General features: G+C 34.6%; 1 protein-coding gene across 1 annotated transcript; it reads right to left on the bottom strand.

Annotated features, from left to right (window-relative positions):
- Positions 1-1,399: 1,399 nt before the first annotated feature.
- LOC136821485 (polycomb protein Suz12-like) lies at positions 1,400-15,335 on the bottom strand. Its single transcript, XM_067077716.1, has 15 exons — positions 15,181-15,335; positions 14,591-14,637; positions 14,337-14,422; positions 14,035-14,136; positions 10,416-10,462; positions 10,055-10,167; positions 9,575-9,662; positions 8,884-9,018; positions 7,694-7,974; positions 6,818-7,192; positions 6,271-6,419; positions 5,390-5,479; positions 3,151-3,259; positions 2,656-2,735; positions 1,400-1,898 (listed from the first exon to the last, which is right to left on the bottom strand). Exons 1-15 carry the CDS (start codon positions 15,278-15,280, stop codon positions 1,685-1,687), a joined length of 2,016 nt encoding a protein of 671 aa, XP_066933817.1. The 5' UTR covers positions 15,281-15,335; the 3' UTR covers positions 1,400-1,684.
- Between the last annotated feature and the right edge of the window lie 4,957 nt (positions 15,336-20,292).

Below are 20,292 nucleotides of genomic sequence, written 5' to 3'. Positions count from 1 at the left end.
TAATATTTTGCAGTGAGGATAGGTTTATTTGATATTTTCACCGGGGACAATATTGTGGTCCATTTTCAGTGGGATGAGTTCCAAGTGGGTCTGTGAGAAGGGGGTGTTATCAGGTAGGCACTTAGTTGAAGTTTGTATGCAACCTTTCTATGATATAAAAATGCCCTATCCAAAAATCAAAGGTTGCAGTTGTTCGATTAAAATACCTATGATAGACATTGAAAAACCCTAATTTAAAAATATTTATACTTCTGTTTCTAAAAACTCAAAAATAAAGTAAAATATGAATTCTAATGATAATAAGAAAATGGTTACTGAATTTCGGGATAAAAAAATTGAGTATGATAATGTAGAAATTTTAACCTGACTACCTTATCGGCCCTTTTTACGCCGGCCCTTTTTACGCCGGCCCTTATTGGCGGTTTTTTTGGGCTCGTTGCGTAATAAGGGCCAAAATTTTGCAATTTTCACCTAAAAGCGGCGTTAATTTTTGACCATTTTTTCTCGTTTAAAGGATTTTAAGCATGATTAAAATATTAAAACTTTCCATTTTTTACTCTATATCCAAAACTTCACGAAAATCAATGATTTTCAATGGAATTATCCACAGTTTAATACTGAAAGAAGAGGATCAAACTAGGGGAGCTGACTGTATATTCAAGGAAACTAATATTAACGTTTTGGGCATTAGCCGTTAGTCAAAACAGTAATTACTCCCTTGAAGTAGTATGGTATCTTGTGTGCTTAATCGTAAGGGGGTTGGAATAAGCAGGGGGTGGGTACTCTAGATAAAAATCAACGAAATGGTGCTATTGACCTGACTTTCCTAACAATCCCTAGGAAAATGAAGGTTTTTGGCCAATTTTGGCACTTCGTAGCATAAAATGGGGGGGGGGTCATTATAAAGTGATATGGCAGGATATGGAGGTGATTTTTCTAAAAATTGCAAAATGACCGCCCCCATACAATTAAGCACACAAGAGTAGAGAGAATGACCTTAACTTGACTTGCTTGCAGTTGCTTGAGAAGTTTTAATCATTTTGGCACAAATCAGTAAGTCAATGAGCCCAAATATTCTAGTTTTCTACGTAATATCAGACATAATTGGTAGAATTTAATTCCCTTTGAAAGGTTTACCATGCCATGTAGGTACTAGTGAAAAGTTTAAACATTCAACCACAATGCTTTTCCGAGTCATTATCTTCTTGTTTGATATTCTCGAGGATTGCATTTCATTGAGGGGCTTTGTGATTCTACTGTTCAAGTGGAAAAATGATAGCAATCACAAACTACGGAAGTCAAGATTCCGCACCCGCTAAATCAATACATTTCTAACAACATTCCATGCGTCGAATGCTCTCTGATATCAATCAGATGAAATGATTTTCTACCGATTCGATTTACACTTAATTCAAGATGGCTGACTTCTTTTTCATAATAATTAATAAAATTTCAGTGTACAATATGATTACTAATCATACAACTTGTCAACATCGATACCCCTCCAGTATGGGATCCTCAAAGAAGCCTACATTTCGTCCATGGTTGACAAGAACTATACACCTAACCCACGCACCAGTATTATTCCTCGCTAACCATAATATTCTCTCGAAGAGGGTTAAGGCTATACGTCGACCATGGTTGACAAGAGCTAAAAACCATACACCAAACGCACGCAGCAGTCTCATTCCTCGTTTGTAACGCTTTTCATATTCTTTTTCATCTGAGAGAGTTTCTTAATAGCAGACACAATATGTGACTGACTGATCACTTGAAATTCCAATAAATTGTTCAAATGGATGAGGAAATTTCTGGTCAAGCCTTCATTGAGGATCACGTGACCGTATTTTTGAACGAACGTTTCACAACCCAATGCAACCATGAAATCAGCAACGTAACTGTAAAAAAAGAATTAAAACAATTAAGTAATTTCACGATATTGATAATTTCCTAATTAACTATAAAGTCAGTCTCTTCTATCGGGAAAAACTAGCTCAAATCTTCCTCAACGGAAAGTCGAAAAATCTGTGGCAGTGACTATAAGTGTTTGAGTTATCTACCTTTCATAGCGTCAGCCCCCCCTGCTGGTTGGGGGGAGGGGGGGTTACACTCTGAAATTTTCCCAAAAAAGAAGGGGGCTGGAAGTACACCACTTTTTTGGGGGGACCTATGTACTTGGGGAGGAGCTAAAATCTCATCACTTAAAGTGGGGGCTGAAATAATTCAGCTTAATAGTTGGCTTCAATTACTCAAATTGAAGCTCATGAATCTGAAAAATTTCCCCCTGTGGCGCATTATTTTTATATAAAGTGTACAAAATATTTTATCTTTAACTTAGAACTGAACGCAATTTACATTGAAAAAAAATTTTTTACTGGATCAACTTTTTGAAAGTGTCTAGGGTCAAAAGTCCTGGGGGCTAACAAAAAATTCATAAATCTTTGGGGGGACTTAAAACTCCAGGGAGAACCTAATTTTTGCTTGGGACCTAAACCCAGGCTGACGCTATGCCTTTGTTATTTACCTTAATGCAAACAACATTTTAAACAATTTTGACGTCAATCGACTATAAATTCAAACAGAAAGCCTGGTTTGGGTACAGTAGATAGGTGAGGGGACGTATTTTATGCATCAGTAAGACAGGACAGGACATACCTGCTTTCTAGGACGTGCAGGTTCCATAATTTCATGAGAACTTTTTCTCCTCTATTCACATCTGTAAAATCTTCAATCATCTGTCAATATATAAAATAAATAGATGACAGGGTTAAAACAACTCTTCATCAGGTATCTAAGTAAGGGACTGTTCATAGCTGGCCCGGCTAGGTGAGGTGGGATGGATTTTCGAACGTTACGTCACAGATTTTGGCGAATCAAATGGCTAAAATAGATTGCATGACGTTCGAAAATCTATTCCACCTCACCAACTGGCCTCAATATTAATAGTCCCAAATTTCGTTAAACATTTGGAAACGGATTTTGAAGTTCATAACGTAAGAGGAGCTCCACTTTTTTATGTCCTTTAATTTACATATAATTCATGGAAAACTTGGAGATCGTCGTAGCACTTTCGGTTAAAAAGTATTTTCAAAGCCTCTTTTCAAAATGGTAGGCAATCTTCTTTCAAATTATCTTAGAATAATCGCTTACATCTCCAGTCTTTTCTTTGAGCCAATCAGGAGGCCCTTCATCTTCGCTGTTGTATCCAAATTCACCGAGGTCTGGTATTTGTTGGTTGTTGTTGGAATGGAAATAAGATCTAAAGAAAACATGGGATTGTTTGTTCACCGGATACTCAATCCTAAAATTTTCTCACTGAAAAGCACCCAACACCCTTGGAATACTGGCCCTTTTTGTGTTTGAGACACAAAGGTCAATAATGAGAATTCAGGGAATTGAAAAAAAATTCTGATTAAAACGGGAACATCCATTATCAAAATATATAAGATAATGATGAATGAACACGTTAGTTTCACCCAAGGAAAAAGTGTGCAAAATCCTCCAGACCAGTCCAGACTGTCCCAAAGTATTAGCCGCGAAAAACTCCAGGACCATAAAATTAAATTAAAGAAGGAAAAATATTCAGGAAATCTAAATTAAAAAAAAAGAAACAAGTGATACTTTTAAGCAGGGGGGGGGGTCGGTAGTAAAATCTCAGACATATATGAGTAGTAAAAGGATTTTTACGACTTTTTACATACCACCACCCAGACTCTTGGAAGAGGTATTTTACTACCCTGGTAGTAAAAGTTTTTGAGACAATTTGTCTAAAGACCACCTATTTTTTGGTTGCTTTTCGGACTGATTTTACAAAAAAAGCTAAAAAATGATTATTTCTGTGAAACATTTTTCACTTTGCGCAAAAATTAATGTTTTGCCCTTAGAATTAAAGTCTTTTTTATATGGACAAAAAATCTCGAGAATTTTTTGTTTGCAGCAAACAAATTTCCAACAGAAAAATTTTTCGAGTTATAAAAATTTTCAGATTTTTTCAGAAAAGTCATCCAAAAAAATTAAAAGAATTACAAAAATAGCTTAAAATTTGCTAATTTTACCAGTTTTAACTACCCAGGTAGTAAAATTTTTTCAACATTTAACACATAGATACCACCCATTTTAGTATTTAACTACCCTGGGTAGTAAAAATTTTTTTCGAATTTTTGTCACACCACCACCGTAGTAAACGTCATTATGTCTGAGATTTTACTACCGACCCCCCCCCCCTGTTTTAAGGACCTACCTGGTTATGCATTTAACACATATATAATTGCTATCTACGTGAGCATGACCGTTTAACAATCATTCAGAACACAAATAGTTAGGATCTATTAAAAATAGTTACGATCTATTAAAATTAGTCGTTTGTTTCTTATAAAAAACCGTTTGGAAACCAAAATTTCATGCTCTTGAAATAATTTTTTATTTTCAAGACTTATTGAGCAAAAAAAACATCTATATCATCAAAAAATTGAGTAATTTGGCTATTGAACATTGATGTATGCTTATTAATAGTGATTCTTATAGATAAACATGCGTTTTTTGAGTCAACAGAATTCTTTTTTTACAAAAATCTGCTTGAGTTGAGCCACTTTTTAACTACTTTCATGCAAAAAACCAAATTTGCCCAAAAACAAATTTTTTTCGAAAATCAATCTCCGTCACATTCGAGGGTTTATAGGCATGCATCTTTGAGCAAAAAATCATAAAGAATGACAGACCCAATCTCGAGAAAAGCTAATACCTAAGTAATTGATAATGTGCTTATAAAAAAATATCGAATTTGGCCAGTTTTTCCATAAAAACACGCTACGCGACCAAAATTTCATGTCTAAACACATATTATTCAAAATTAAGCCCTCATGAGCAAAAAAAACATCTATCTCATAAAGAAATAGAGTAATTTGACTAAGAACATTGATGTATGCTTATTAATAGTGATTCTTATAGATAAACATGCGTTTTTTGAGCCAACAAAGAAGCAGAAATCTGCTTGAGCCATCTTTTACCTATGATGGTACCCTACTGTCATGCAAGAAATCAGAAAAATGTTGATGATCCAATTTTTCACAAAGTCCAAAAAACCTGTTTTTTAGCCGTTTTTTAGCCGTTTTTTGGCCCAAATTTGCCCAAATTTTTTTTTCGAAACTCGGGCTCCGTCACATTCGAGGATTTATAGTTACACATCTTTGTGCAAAAAATCAGAAACAACTAATGAGCCAATCTCGAGAAAAGCTAGTAACTAACGAACGAATGAACGAACATACAACGGTTAATTTATAGGACCTCCACCGGGGTAGTTCCAAAAGATAAAACCACTGTTTATTCACCCAAGAAACAAGTGTGTCATATTTTAACCAAGTCCGGATGTTACGGCGCTGGCGATTCTTACCGTTTATGATGGACAATAGAAAATGCACCGTTCATGTCCGATTTATCGGCTTCCGTAAATTCTTTTAAATCCTCTACGTCCACGTGGCGTCTGATAATGAAAAGAAGAAAAATCTCAATAAAATGGGAGTAGATTATCCAATACTTAGCACCCAATCGTGGAATTGTAACCAATATAATTTTTCGTTTTTTTGTGTGTGTGAGAAAACTGAACAAATTCTAAAAGTCCCTTGGGAAAACTCTGAATTAAGTCGTTTAGCTTGCTAGACTAATATTATTGTCAACAGATCAATAGAACTCTCCCGTAAAATGCCAAGATTATTAACTTACTACGAGCTGATATCATTCTCATGCATCTGCCATTGGTAATTGGTGTAAAAATTAAGTTTATTTTAATATTGAAAAGGTACTTTGTTTAATGAGTCAATAAAAAAAACAGTTTTATAAATAATTTGTATTTGGAAAATCGTTACTTTTAAAAAGAACACTCGTGTTGATAGTTTCCTGTTTTATGAGCGCAAACAAGAAAGATTGACACAATTGTTTTTTCAAATCGAACGTTCAAAAAGCGTGCAATGGACACAGAAATTTTGGCTAGCTGTTCAAACCTCAATACCTTAGAAAATTTACAATTTAACCGTTGCCATGATCACACAATAAGATTAACATTGCAAGATTGTCTAATACCAAGACATTAAGGTTTCGAGGTTTAGTTATGTTAGCGAAGTAAGAAAGTTAAGAAAAAAATAAGGAAAAGATTTAAGAAAAACAGGAAACCTGAGGACACACATAGAAGTTCTCCAAGAACAGATAGCTTAGATTCTTTCGGAAATTTCACACACTGTCTATACGCAGTTTGGAAAAATAGAGAAACTAATATACCTTCCGACGAGGATTTCAGATGTAGGTTTTCGCTTAATCGGTGCGTTATCGATATCAATAAATCCTATGTCTCTAACTCCATCAAACCCTAGACTATTTTCGAAAGTCTCGTTCACACTGACGTCAATACGATGGCTTCTCTTCAGTGCCTGTCGTTTGTAGAAAAAAGTGTGGAAAGAACTGTAAGATATAACAGAATCTCAAAAATTCGATCACTCTTCAAAAGAGTGTTACTGTGGAGTTTTTTTAACTCGAACCTCTATAGCTTTTATGGTCCCTTCAGTTAGCAATGCCTTAAAAACCTCACTCCATAACTCGAAATTTCCTTAACTTGAACAAAATTTGTGCGTCTCCAAATTATGTAGACTCTATGTATTACAATTAGAGAACGTTTCGATTCTTTTTTTAAGATTTTTTAAAACTGGGGAGGCACCAGTTCGATGCCAGAAAGACTCCAATACTCGGGGCTAGGATTAAAAAGGGTAGACGAATTTGTAGTAGTAGACTAGAACTTTTTAAAGCCGTCAGGGAAAACAGAAACACTTACAGTATAAACGAAGGAAAATCGATTATGAAAAGATTTCAGGTGCCTCAACAATCCGTAAATGGTCCAACATTGCAAATCACACCACGGACAAGACGTTCCTTCGCGCGCTTCCGTTTGTTGTCGCGTACTGTGACAATACAGAAATTGGTAGTAGACTTTAGGTAAGGAAGATTCTTTCGGTTTTGTTGTTTTATTCGCTGCGGTCATGCTTTTAGGTTCGACCGCTTCGTCTTGTGACTCGTGCGCTTGATGTTCCTCTAAGTAGCGTTGGTTTAGTGTTTTGTAAGCAGGTAATATGTTGATGGGCGCTGACGTGGTCCAGTTCAAATTAAATTTGATGGTAGGGCCGAATGAAAATGCAGCGAATGGTCCCAACTAAAAGTAAAAAAAGAATAAAAAGAAAAATCAATGCTAATGACACAGGTTACGTTAGGTGAAGACCAAGAAGGATGATTGAAAGTTTTCCTCAAAGAAAGGAGTATGCATGACATAACATATGACATGAAAAATATGACCAATCTGATTGGCTAAAAACGCGTAGGCTTGGAAAATATGACGAAAAATATATCCCATAGTGTACTCTGTACCGTGCGAACTATTACTTATTACCAACCAAAATAAGTGAATATTGACAACTTATAAAGTGGCATGTAGGACCGTATTTCATGTTCGTTTACCTACGTTTTGAGAAAGTTAATTTCAGTGTTTTTTTGTCCCAGGCAGGATTCGTTAAATTTTGCAGAATTTTGTTGAATTTGGAGACGGAAAAGTACCTCAATGAAACGAAAATCTGTCTGACACAGAAGAACTTTGCATACTGTAATTTCACCCATCATGTGGTTAAAATTCGTATCTTCTATTTTTTGTAACACTTACCTTATTTTTGAATTTACTTTCAAAAGTGTTATTCTTCCTGCTCTCATTATTTTCAGCCTCGTTATGAAGTAAGAGCTCGTAGTCACCATCAGAAAGCAAACATGTTTTGTATCGATCGAAGACGATCAATTCTGCTGAGTAAGCAGCTTCGTTGCTGTCAAAGACTGGTTTTTCGTCGGCATGCTCGAAGCCGTTGATTGTGGTGGTGTTGGTATCCTCTTCGACTTGAGATTCTGAAGTAACACTACCACGCAACCTCTTTGCGGGTGGCTCCTCTGTTGCTAGAGTACAAGAGAAAGAAAAATGAAACAAATGCACTTGTAAACGGTGTGATTAACAACGCTTACTGCCGAGCACTTTTTAGGAATCAAAATTTGACCTCTTGCTAGGAAATTTCATCGAACGTTTGATTTTAAGAGACTCCTTTTGATTTAAATGTCTTCAAATTGTACACCAATCGACCCAAAATTCCACGTAGATTAAAAAAATGCAATAAAAACAAGAACAATTTCTATATCAAGAGATTATGTCCCTTTGAAGTGTACTCGTAGTTAGACAGGAGACCCGTCGTGTTTTTTTATAATTTGATGTACACAAGACGGGTTCGAGCTGTGAGTCCAATATTGGACTCACATTTTTTACAGAGGGAAATTCGAATTTAGCGCTGTCCTCACTTACTAAAATAAAAACCAAATTTCGAAAGTTGCACTTTCTCTAAGAAAGTGTGACCAGTAAAAGAATAACAAAATTTGATTGGCTAAGTTTTCAACCGTTGTTAGGATCTGGGAAATTCAAACTCTCAGCCCGTACTGTGCTATACATTTCGCCATCAGTTTATCAAAGAAGAAATCATAGCATGGATTCCCAGGCTAACTCGTAGTCGGCCACCAGTGTGTTATTTGTTAAGTAAGGGGGTGTAAGCCAACAGTTAACAGATATGAGGCCCCCGGTTTTCGTGATGGCGTGATTGGTGTTTTTCAAGTTTGTGATTTCGTGATCTAAGATTTTAAAGTTCATGATTTCGTGATTTAAGATTTTAAAGTGCGTGATTGCGTGATCGAAGGAACCATCGTGATAAACGTGATCGTGATAGAAAGGAAATTTAACTCGTGATAACGTGATTTGGAATTTTTTTTTGCGTGATTGCGTAATTTGAAAGGTGACTGGGGGCGACATTAGTCAGTACTTACCAGCCTCTTTCTTCTTGCGACCAGGCTTTTTCTTTTTCTTTTTGGGAACGTTTAGTGAGACAGATATGGAGAGTATTTGTGTTTTGTAAGCTTTGTTGTTCTCATTGAAGACGTCCGGAGGTACTGTGATTTGAACTAAAAAGAAATGTTTTAAAATGGTAAAAAATTAATAAGGTAATGTAATTCTGAAATTCCAGCGTGGTTCTAGCCTGGATATCCAAGCTCAAATTTTTAGAAAAAACAAAAATTATCTCAACATACAAAGTTCTAAAATTATAGAGCTTGATCTCCCTAGAGAATGAAAGTGCAAACCCATGTTTCCAAAACATTCCTAGTCAACCCAGGGCAGCAAAACAGAAATTAATAAAAAGCAGTCTTATAAGCAAGTAGAAGGTTACCCTATTCTTGTTACAGAATTACTTCACGTCATGTAGATTGGTTCTTACGGCTTTAGCGAAGTGAGCGCAAGTAAGCGGACTGCATTCATACGAGAAGGCAAAACGCTCTAGAGAGACCAGGCTATAAACCAGAACATAAAATATCAAAAACTAGACTGTTTACAGTCTGGATGCTTCTATTATTCGAATCTGTATAATTCGAACTGATTTCCAGTCGTCGAAGGAGGAACCTTCTTTTAAATTGTAATTCAAACAAATAATTCCCCGCCCAAATTAGCGAGAGTAAACTGTACCTGATGTTCCAGGTGTTAAGAATTGTGTCCGTGGGTTCCACGGTGCTTTACAATTTCCCAGGTTCACTACTGTTATGGGTTCAACGTCCTGAAAAAAGAAGAAAAGAGGTATTGAAGAGGTATATATAAAAGACAAACCAGGCGTTTTTTAATAGCTATTTCCTACATCTTAATTTTTGTCAGAAGACCTCCAGGAATAAGCTTTCCAAAAATTTTCAGTCCCGAAATGTTTCCTTTGCTCTATTTAGTAAACAAAGAAGCTGGTCAGATAAGGATATCTGAAGAAGCCAAAACTCAATAAGTACCTGAGAGTATAGAAGACGACCTAAGATATGATAAGCCTGTGGAGAGACAACAAAAATACAGGTGGTCGTCTAACTTAAGACACGTGATCGACCATCTAAGATAGGAACAGGGATGCGCAATTCAGTCACGTGCTGAAATTATAAAAAGAATATCTTTGAAAAGTTGAAGGATTACCTTCTTTCGTTTAAAATGGAGCTGCAGTAAGTCGACTTTGACGTGGACAAAATCATCTTTATATATTTCTTGTGCTTTCACATCATTTGTATGAAATATTTCCTCAGCGAAACCTAGTAGATAATTCGTTAAAGAACAGCTATGTATGACATTTTCCTCAAGATAATCATTGGTGAGAAAAATTGGTGCGAAAATGAACCTTTTTAAGCACGTTTGTTGCATAATTAAAATTATGATTAACAAAAGACTCCTCTCACAAGGAGCATAATCTGCAATATCATTGCAACGGGTAGTTCTTTAAAATTCAGATCACTAGTATAGATAAATTCGAAATTTATAACAAATTTGCTTGAGAGCATACCTGGGCCGTGGAAAAAGCCACCAAAGGTCAAATTCATGTGATGTATTCTGAAAAAAAAAAACTTTATAAATCTAAATAATAAAGTGAGCAAAACAACTATGACAGTGAACAATAAAATTATATAACAATGAAGAGTCTGCTAAATCACGCGCCTTACGTACCTCCGCGCTCTCATTTTGTCTCCGCGCCTGGCTTAAGGTATGTGTTCACCTTCCTTGACACATTCTCTTTAATTGATCATATCTTTAGAACAACAAATTTTTATACATCAAAAGTATATATTTTCTGAAAGCCAATAATATTCTCTTTCTAATGGTAAAAGTTTCAGCTGAATTTAAAAAACTGGGCAGGATATAATTAAAATCTTAAGAATTTTAACCTTACCTACTTCAAAGAAGTTAAAGTCACCCATAGCTTTTGAAATTTGAAAAAATAATTTCGATACTATGTTCCCAATAGATTGAATCAAAAAAATGTCTTAGGATTTTTTTTTGGATCGACTTTAACTCGAGAAAACTTAAAAATTGTTAAAATTTGGAAAAAAATCATTCATTTCTCGATTTTTTTCCACTTAACCTGAACTTGTGAAGCTTTAACTCGATTAGAAAAAAAATCCTAAGACATTTTTTTAGTTCAATTCTTTGCCGAAAATATAAAAAAAAATTAAGTTCATAGCTAAATGCTATGGGTGACTTTAACCTCGTTAAAAGTAGTATGGTATGGTAAAATTTCATTTTTTTCTACATCAATTTGAAATTTTTGACGAGATAATTAAATATTTCCCTACTATAGGGGAATATTTATTAAAACGGCCTTTTTCCTTTTCCATTTTCGATGTTAATGTTTTCTTTATTCGTGCTGCACATTATGACTAGGCTCTTCAGTCACGTGACTAAAAATCGTCGCGAAGATTTAGCGGGGAAAAAAATAGTATCAATCTATCAAAATATGGCAGCCAGGGGTTTGTTTTTACCAGCTTTTCATAAAACAAATGATTGTGTGTAAAGCTCAGAGGACTGCCTGAGTTTCTCTCATGTGTGCTGAATTTATTGTCTTTCCCATAAGGAGAAGAAGAAGGGTGGAGAAAGAAGCTGAAACACATGGAAATCCAAACCATTCCTATCTTGACTTGAGAAGAAGGTGAGCATAAATTTCTTTCTGATTTCCATCATGTATATATTGTCTAGATATTAATGGTCAAAACTTGGAAAAGCTTGTACTCTTCTCAGTGCCCCATTTTTAGCCTTGATGCCAGATACTAAAAAGAAAATATATCATAATAGATGCTTTTACTCCCTGTTTACCTTTTTGTATGCTCCCCTCCCTTGTATCTTTTGTGCGCTCTCTGGGATCCTTTGGTACGTTTTCCTTTTTGTACACTACCCATGGTCCTTTTTGAATGCTATCAGGGTACCTTTTGTACGCTCTCCGTTGGTCCTTTTTGTGTGTTCCTGGGTACCTTTTTGTACGCTCCCTGTGTATCTTATGGTACGTTCCAGTGTATCTTATTGTGCAGTTCCCCGTATAAATTATTGTACGTACCCCATGTACCTTATTGTACGTTCCCCAGTACCTTATTGTATGTTCCCCGTGTATATACCTTATTGTACGTTCCCTGTAGGTTCCCTGTGTACCTTGTACTATTATTGAACTAACGCTGAAGTTCTTCAGCGTACAACTGAAACGTTTTTGGCGCATTGGCGTAAGGGCACTTACAAAGATTGTTTGATTTTCAGTTGGCGTAAAGTAATAATTCCAGCTTGGCGTGAATGACTCCATAATCCATCGATTTTTAGCTTCCATTTGGCTAAATTTGCTTTCGAAAATACCATACTGGCTTGTACCTTATTATACGTTCCCCGTGAACCTTATTTTATGTTCTCTTCTACCTTATTGTATGTTCCCAGTGTATTTTATTGTATGTTCCCAGTGTAGGTTCCCAGTGTACCTTATTGTATGTTCCCCGTGAACCTTATTGTATGTTCCCAGTGTACCTTATTGTACGTACCCTGTGGTTCTTTTTGTACGTTCTCGTAAACTTCTTTAATGGCTCAGTATATATGCATGGCAAACATAGCTCAAACCATCAAGCAGAGTCTCACTTTTTTAAAGTCTTTTTTTTTGAGAGATTTCAGCGAATGACCACACATTTGGCATTGATTACTGTAAAGAGATTATTTCCCATTATGAAATTTTGAATTTTTCTTTCTTTTCACATTCAGGTACCAGGATTACAAATTCAACAAAGTTTGACGACCTCTAAAGCTGACAATACAATGTAACTTGCTGGCAATGATGTAATGATAATGTTGCACATAATGAGAATATGAACAAAGATTAACATTCTTGCAATAATTGAACCAAGGAACTCTATTGTTCCAAGATGTGATTTAATGATCAATGATACAAATGTCATGGAGTTTAGTTTATCAAGACACAAATTTCACAAAAAAGTATGCTGGAAAGTGTTGTAAATATTTAGCAATACTGTAACTAAATGTGACAATTTCAAGGTTGACAATTTGGTATATTATCACATGAATACTAATGTAACAGATGTTGTGCACTGGAAATCTAAATCTGTAAAGAAGGAGATCCATTTTTAAGTAACTTTTTATTTGTGGATGGTATAATATGGTGCTTTAAAATATTGATGACAAGGAAGTTTTTCATATGAAACTAATGTGTACAACATATTTCGATATCTCCCAAATTCATATTGCCATATTTCTATATTAGTCCCTTAGTAGACAGTCTCAAGATATTTTGGCACTTTCTTACTCAGATGAGTCTTAGAATAATATCAACTTGTAAATCTAAGATTTTATTTCCTTAATGAAGGTAAAAACCAATATTAGTTGAATAAAATACATTTATTTTTGTGTTAAAATGGTTATCATTTGCATGCAATTTTTTAACAAGTTTTTAGACTTATATCATCTGTGAACATGTCTATGAAATAACGACAATTTTTAGCAGGAATATGGTTGTATTTTGTTTTGCATCGGATATTGCTTAATATAAAGGCTTTAATAAATTTAAGTTACTAAGTTGGGGCTTTAGGATAATCTGTGGGGTTCGACTGCGACTACAATCTATGCTCTGAGCTATTGGAGGAAATATTTAACCACATCTTTGTGGCTCTTGTTACTGTTTAATTAAGTAATCAGAGAAATGTGTCAAAAATGTTACTATTCAATAGATGTGAGAATAAACATCAGCTGAATTCTCTCTTTTCTCTTTGTTGTTTCCGAAAGAGACAATTATTTGAGTAAATAATCCATCATAAGACGAACTTTGTTTTAAAATTTAAATGGTTATAACTCTGGATCAAAAAAAGATTTTAAGATCGCGATTTTACCAAAATGAAATCCAGTAACTTTTCTTCCACTTTGACTGAAGAAAAATTTTTTGACAAAAAATCGGAAAAAAGGTGTACACATACCTTAAAGTCAATTTCTCTAATTCAAACCTTTCTGTAACTTTCACCGAAAAATTTTGATTCCCTAGTTTTGGAGTCCGTTTCAAAAGTCATATAAAACACTCTCCACAATTTGAATTGGAAAATTTTGGGTTTTTTGAAAATCAAATTAGAGAGAGAGTTTTTAGCTGTACTTACTTTTCTGCTTCCAAACCTTCTTCATCTTTTTGTTGTTGTTTATTTTTCCTTTTATTTTCAGCAACCGCACGATCAAGCAATGAAGCAGTATCAAAGCCTTTTCTAGCAAAAACACAATTAGTATGAGAAAATCAAATTTTATTTGGAAAAAGAGGCAAATGTGTTCCAGTGTCATTTCGATTTTGCAATTTTGAGGGTAGACTATTTAGTGTATTTTTTTAATATTATATTATTTTCACATGTTGTTAGACTTGAAAGTTGCGGTGGTTTGTTACAACCAAATGGTACCTATGAAAACAAACCTGCTTTTTCTTGTGGACCCAGAATCTTTCTTCAGATGCCTTCGATTCTTCTGAATGTATGATAGATTTCGATGAAGCAAAAACGGCTGTATGAAATGAAAAGAATGTGAATTACTTTTGATATCATTTATGAAGAAGTTTTCTTGTATCTCATTTATACTCTTAAATGACAAACCTGAATAAAACTGATTTCACAGTGAGTTTTAAAAATCACAGTTGAATTGTGAGTGAGCAAGAGCTACAAAAATTCTCACTGAAAGTTGATGTCTTCTGTGAAGCAATCGATAGATCCAGGTAGGTCCTAAAATCATGAAAAAATTATAGAAGGATTAGAAAAATTCCAAAACTTTTTACTTCAGAAAAAAAGAAAAATAATAGGCATTTGGGACATTTTGCATGATTTGTATATGTCTTCATTTCAACAAATTTGATAAAAATAAGAATAATATAAATTAAGTAATTTTATAAGATTTATGCCTGATTAGTATTGAGCACTTTTAAGGCATCATAATGGGGTCAAATTGCGTATGTATGCACCCGGTCATCCTTTGTAATTATAATGATAATAAAAATGACTAATATTTTAAGACGCTGTGGCCATGTAATAATAACTCAGCTTTTAAGTAGCTGAGCTATTGTCTCCCCAGGGGCCACCTGAAACACAGAGAATAAAAGGAATGACGCAAATCAAACAAAGATTCATTGCGTATATGACCCCTACGCTAAATAGAAAATGATTGGAATGTTTGATAACTTATTTTGTTGTTTTCTTTGAAAGTCAAAGTTCCCTTTGGGCATCCTTTGAGACTTTTCAGGCCTTTCCTGAGACAATATAATCACTTACTTTCAAATGTTTGAAGAAAAAGTTCATAGTCTGCACGCACTTGTTCAAATTTTAGTTTCCGTGGTGTGACACAACTTGTGTTCTTTGTTTCTCCATTCATTTTCTTCTTCAATAAAATCTTTTATCTAGTTGTATACTTTGATATTCAGTAATCTGTCATTTTAGAAAGTAGATACTTTATATATAAAAATACACAATGTATAGCAATGTGCCCTCTCGGTTATTACCATAATGGCTTTATGGCAACTATATAAAAATATAAAAATATAACAATGTAAAATCCCTGGCAGCTACTCCAAAAGATTTTTCAAATTTTAATTTTTTTCAAAATCTATCCTATCTTGCAGACCTTTAAGAAAATGAGGAGTCTCCAGAAGTAAATCAAGATATTCAAAAAATTTTAAAATATAAAAAAAAGGTTAACTTGGAAAAATTAAAAAAAAAGTCTTGTAGAAATATGACAAAAAACAGATGTGAACCTTGAAAAAATTCCCCACTATCTTGCTCAGTCTGGCTTGGTGCATTTCTAGAAGGGGATTTTGATGAGAAAATAGACTACGTACGTAATGGAAAATTTTACATTAAAACATAATATATGCTACATAATACATGAAAATGAGATCGGATGACTTGCATCAGGAGGCTAACATGCATAGCCCGCAAATGATTGACCTGGCTGGTCATTAAAATACAAAGCTAAACCAAAACAAAAATGGTAGAGTAGAGCTGCGAGCGGAGCTGCGTAGTTCATTTGTTTTGAAATTTTGCTGCCTTGATTGGTCAGTCATTTGATGGTTATGCAAGTTTCCCTCCACTGATTCAAGTTCCCCGATTTCACATATATACCATTCTTTCATGCGGTGCCATCTTTGTTCTAAAAACAGGCATTTTTTTACCTTCTAGGCAATGTCAATTTAACTGTTCGATTACTGAACTAATCAAAATCAATCAAACAATATCGAAATGATAGGTGTTTAATTATCAGATCAAACAGTCATCAAACTGAGATATCCTGATATGGTTCTATTTCTGTTTGATGTGTTTATGGTATTTGCTCATATCGTTCATTCTTTCAAATACAATCTTTAATGAACAATCTTTTCTGCGGGCTTTTTGCTATAAATCCAAGCTGCCGTTTAAACAGACCTGTCAACTCTCACTGAGACTTGCGCATATAAAAACATTGTCTCACACAATTTTTGAAAAACTTGATTTCTCACGCATTTTCAATTTTCGAAAAAACTTTCTCCTATCTTTTCCGAATTTTGGCAAAAAATCTCCCTGATTTTCTGATTTCCGAAAAAATATTTCCCCGGGGAAAAAAGTTTCCTCCATACTAGTCCCGCTGCTGAGGCCGATAAATGTTTCGTTTCGTGACACACATCTTAGAACTAACATTTTTTGGTGGAAACTCGCGAATTAGTATATTTAGATTCATCAGTTCAAAAACTGATGGAAAACAGGGAATTTCCTCACAATCTGCATTAATTTATGCAAAATTAAACACCTGTTTGACCACAAATAGGCCCATAACTTTTGATCTAGAGAAGTTGGGACTTTGGTGTAATACACTTTTTTGCTCAGTTTGAAGAGCTCTATCATGTGATTATAGGTCTTTTTTTAATTTGAAGACCCCCCAAAAATCATGAATTTCCAGGCCTTGCAATATACCGTTTAGGAGTGTCGACTGCGCACGCGTCAATCCAATTTTCCATTGTTTTGATTTTAGCGACCACGGAAAATTCACTCTCCTCCGTAAAAAAACGGTAGGTAAGCATCTGGTTCTCATAAGGAAACATAGCAGAAAAACGGTAGGTAAAGAACTCCTTTTAATCATAACTTCTTTTCCTCTTGATGAATTTTTGTGAAATTTTCAGGAGAGACTTATAAAATTATCATTGATATCATGTTCAAATATCTAAATCATTCTCTTTAAAGGAGAGAAAAAAATTCACAATGTTTACATTCCTCTTGCCTCTAACCTTTCACAGTACTAAAGTGCGCATTTTTACCTACCATTTTTACCGGCCTCTGCAATGGAGTACCATGAAGATAGCGAGACTCCTAAACGGTGTATTTTGCCTGGAAACGCAAAAAATCGCCAATTATATCATGAATTCCATATGTGACTAACGGACATTTCCACTGTTTAGCAGGCTAGAAGTCAAGCTTGAAAATAGGAATAAAACTTCTTTTGGTGTGGTAACTATCAGTGGGGGTCAAAGTTTCAAGAACAATATAAAACTTTTTCTCTTGACTTTCACTTGGTCAGAAATTGCAATTAATAGGCCCGTGACTAACGGACACAAAAATTAACATCTAAAATGTGACACTTTTACAAACAGCTGTAAAGTGCTGTTGCTGAAGCTACAGGTTGTGTTTTTTGCTTAAATTCACTAGAGGAAAGGTTGAATTTTATGTTTCAAAATTAATTTTGAAAAAAAATTGTCAAAGTAAGAAAATATGACAAAAATTGGGCAAAAAATGCTGTGACTAACGGACATTTAAAAACGTGACTAACGGACAAAACGGTTTTTTAATGATTGTGACGAGGCAATCCAACCATTCCTTTATTTGGTGCTTTTGGGGTGAAATGTTATATCAATAGAATGACAAAAGCCTAAAAGAATAGAAGAATTCTCATTTTTCTCTGTGTGGTATCATTCCTATCAAGTTCATAGATCCCGAAAATTTGAAAATTTCGAAATATAAAGATCTGTTGAGTTTTTATGGGTGTTTTTTGCACTGCATTGTTTCTTTGTTGAATCAGGACAAAGACAGACAAATTGGGTAAGGGTATTTTATTTATTTACTTTGGAAAAGGATTATTCTCCCTATTATGACAACTAGTCCGTTAGTCACGAAAATGTAAAATGCACACACAAAGAAAGGATTGACTATGTAACATATATCTATGGGTGAAATGGGTAAATATAGTCAAAATAGCTTTAATAAGAACAAAATACATGGTTTTTTAAGCGACTGCCGTCTATTATATTCTCCGGACTCTGAATTTTAAATCTATTTCGTGACTAACGAACAATTGCCATGTTTACTAACAGAAAACAACTTTTAGTGGAAAAATACTTCATTTTTGGTAAGTTTAGCCTCAATTTGTTTGCAATAAGGTGTTAGAAACCAACCATTTTGAAAAAGTGATCTTATGAAAATTTCATCCCAGGTAGGATGATTTTCGTGACTAACGGACACTTCTTGATGAGCCTCTTGTGAGCTACCCACTCAACCTTTAGGGCTAAAATTTTGCACTTATTTTATGGTCATAGTACTTCTGTTTTTAAGACAAAAATAAAAGAAACATGCAGCTTCCCTTGGCTTTCATTGGAACTTTTCTTCTTATCAGTGTGACTAACGGACAGTCGGGTAGGCATGCATAACAGCCAGAAAAAAAACAAATAGAAGTTAAGCAAAGCAGATTTTGATTATTGATATGTTTTCTATAATGGTTGTCAGTACTCTATCACAGATTTGTGTACTGATCAGTGCGTCTCAAACCGCGATATTTCGAGAGCACGGAAGCGCGTCAAAACACCAGCTTTTTTAGAGTTTTGTCTCGTTTACCCAAACACTGCAATCCTGCGTAGGCTTTGGGCTCAAGACTAGAACCCCCAATACGAGACATTGGCCTGACCGAAAAAAAATCATCATCATCAATTTTGTTAATTGTCAGAGTCGTTTACTCACTGGAAATACGCAACTTTCTGAAGTTTCGTTTTTTTTCGGTTGTGCTTCATTTTAAAAATAACGAAGATGAAAAGTTACCATCAATCCCGCGAGTAAAAGAAAGTACTCCGACTAGTCTACGAAAAGTGCGCTCGCGCGGCGAATAGAATATCTCGCAAATTAATATATGCATAAAACTGACGAAATCCTTTCTTTTTTATGCTTAGGTGACGTCACCATCGATCCTGACTCGACAATGGAGAACCAAATTTGGCAATGTATAATTATTACGAGCGGCCGAGAAAGTTTGTGTGACGCAAAAATTGCACGATAAAAACGAAGCCCTAGAAGAACGCCCACTGAAAATTTAAACCAGGAATTTATTGAATATTTCACTAATGAAGTATCAAACTTTTTGTTTTTTGTAATTATTATAAACTCATATTTTTTAAATACTATTTTTTGAATGTCAAAGGACAATTAAAGTGAATTTAAGCTGATTGGGTGGATATTGGGCGGACGGGCGTTTTGAACGTGCCGAGATTGGAAATTAAATGAGAGTAAAAGACGGGGGCGTCTTAGTATGTAATATTAATTCATTATTCTTTTATTTTTATTTTTCGCGAAGGAAAAATGAATTTTTGATTTTTGAATTAAGAAAATATAGTATAATATATTGTATTTGATTGTCAATGCCAAAAGATACTTACGAATAATCTGCTGTGTTGCTTCGCTATTTACCCCCGGATTGTTTTAGTAGGCACTTCGGTCACGTAAATAAAAACACGTGTATATGTTGAAGCCGACTGTGGACTGACCGCAGTTGCAATTACATAAATTATTGTGGAAGAATTTATTGAGACGAATGTTTGGGAAATCAAAAAGACAACTTTTGTGAGAATGTTGAGTTTTGTTTATATGGCTGTTTGTGACGCACTGCTGATACAATCATATTTGGATGAAAAAAGTTTCTGGCAAAGTTCTTGGTTTTTTCAAGCAATTTTGTATTTTTTGGTATTAAAGGCTTCACCCCAGCACAGAAGCGTGAAAAATGGACTTTAAAGAAAGATTTTCTGGATTCTCACACTTCAACATATGTATATTCAAGAGAAAATGAAAACTTACGTTATTTCTGAATTTGAAATTTTGACCTAGATGTTAATTTTCTCATGGAATTCATGATATACTCGTTACTTGCACGATAATATCGTGGAAACTTTTTGATTTTGGAATCTACATATACTAATTTGTGAGTTTCCACCAAAAAAAGTTTAGTTCTAAGATGTGTGTCACGAAAATCGTTTTCTAGCCACTTTTTTTTATCTCAGCAGCGGGACTATACGGGATTGTCGAACGCAATCGAATCTCAATCGAATATTACCGCAATTTTCAGATTCGATTGATATTCGATTGCGTTTGATTGATGTTCGA

This window comes from Clytia hemisphaerica, unplaced genomic scaffold (genome assembly GCF_902728285.1).
Source record: "Clytia hemisphaerica strain Z4C2 unplaced genomic scaffold, Clytia hemisphaerica genome assembly, whole genome shotgun sequence".
NCBI lineage: Eukaryota > Metazoa > Cnidaria > Hydrozoa > Leptothecata > Clytiidae > Clytia > Clytia hemisphaerica.
This window is presented reverse-complemented; position numbering and strand designations above follow the sequence as displayed.

Bases quoted from the DNA above. Each gene is read 5' to 3' on its own strand.
- LOC136821485 (XM_067077716.1), bottom strand. From the start codon at position 15,280: ATGAATGGAGAAACAAAGAACACAAGTTGTGTCACACCACGGAAACTA. The intron at 14,423-14,590 runs GTGAGAATTTTT...CATTTCATACAG, and splicing joins ACAGAAGACATCAACTTTCA to CCGTTTTTGCTTCATCGAAA. The intron at 6,420-6,817 runs GTAAGTGTTTCT...TACAAACGACAG, and splicing joins GATTTTCCTTCGTTTATACT to GCACTGAAGAGAAGCCATCG.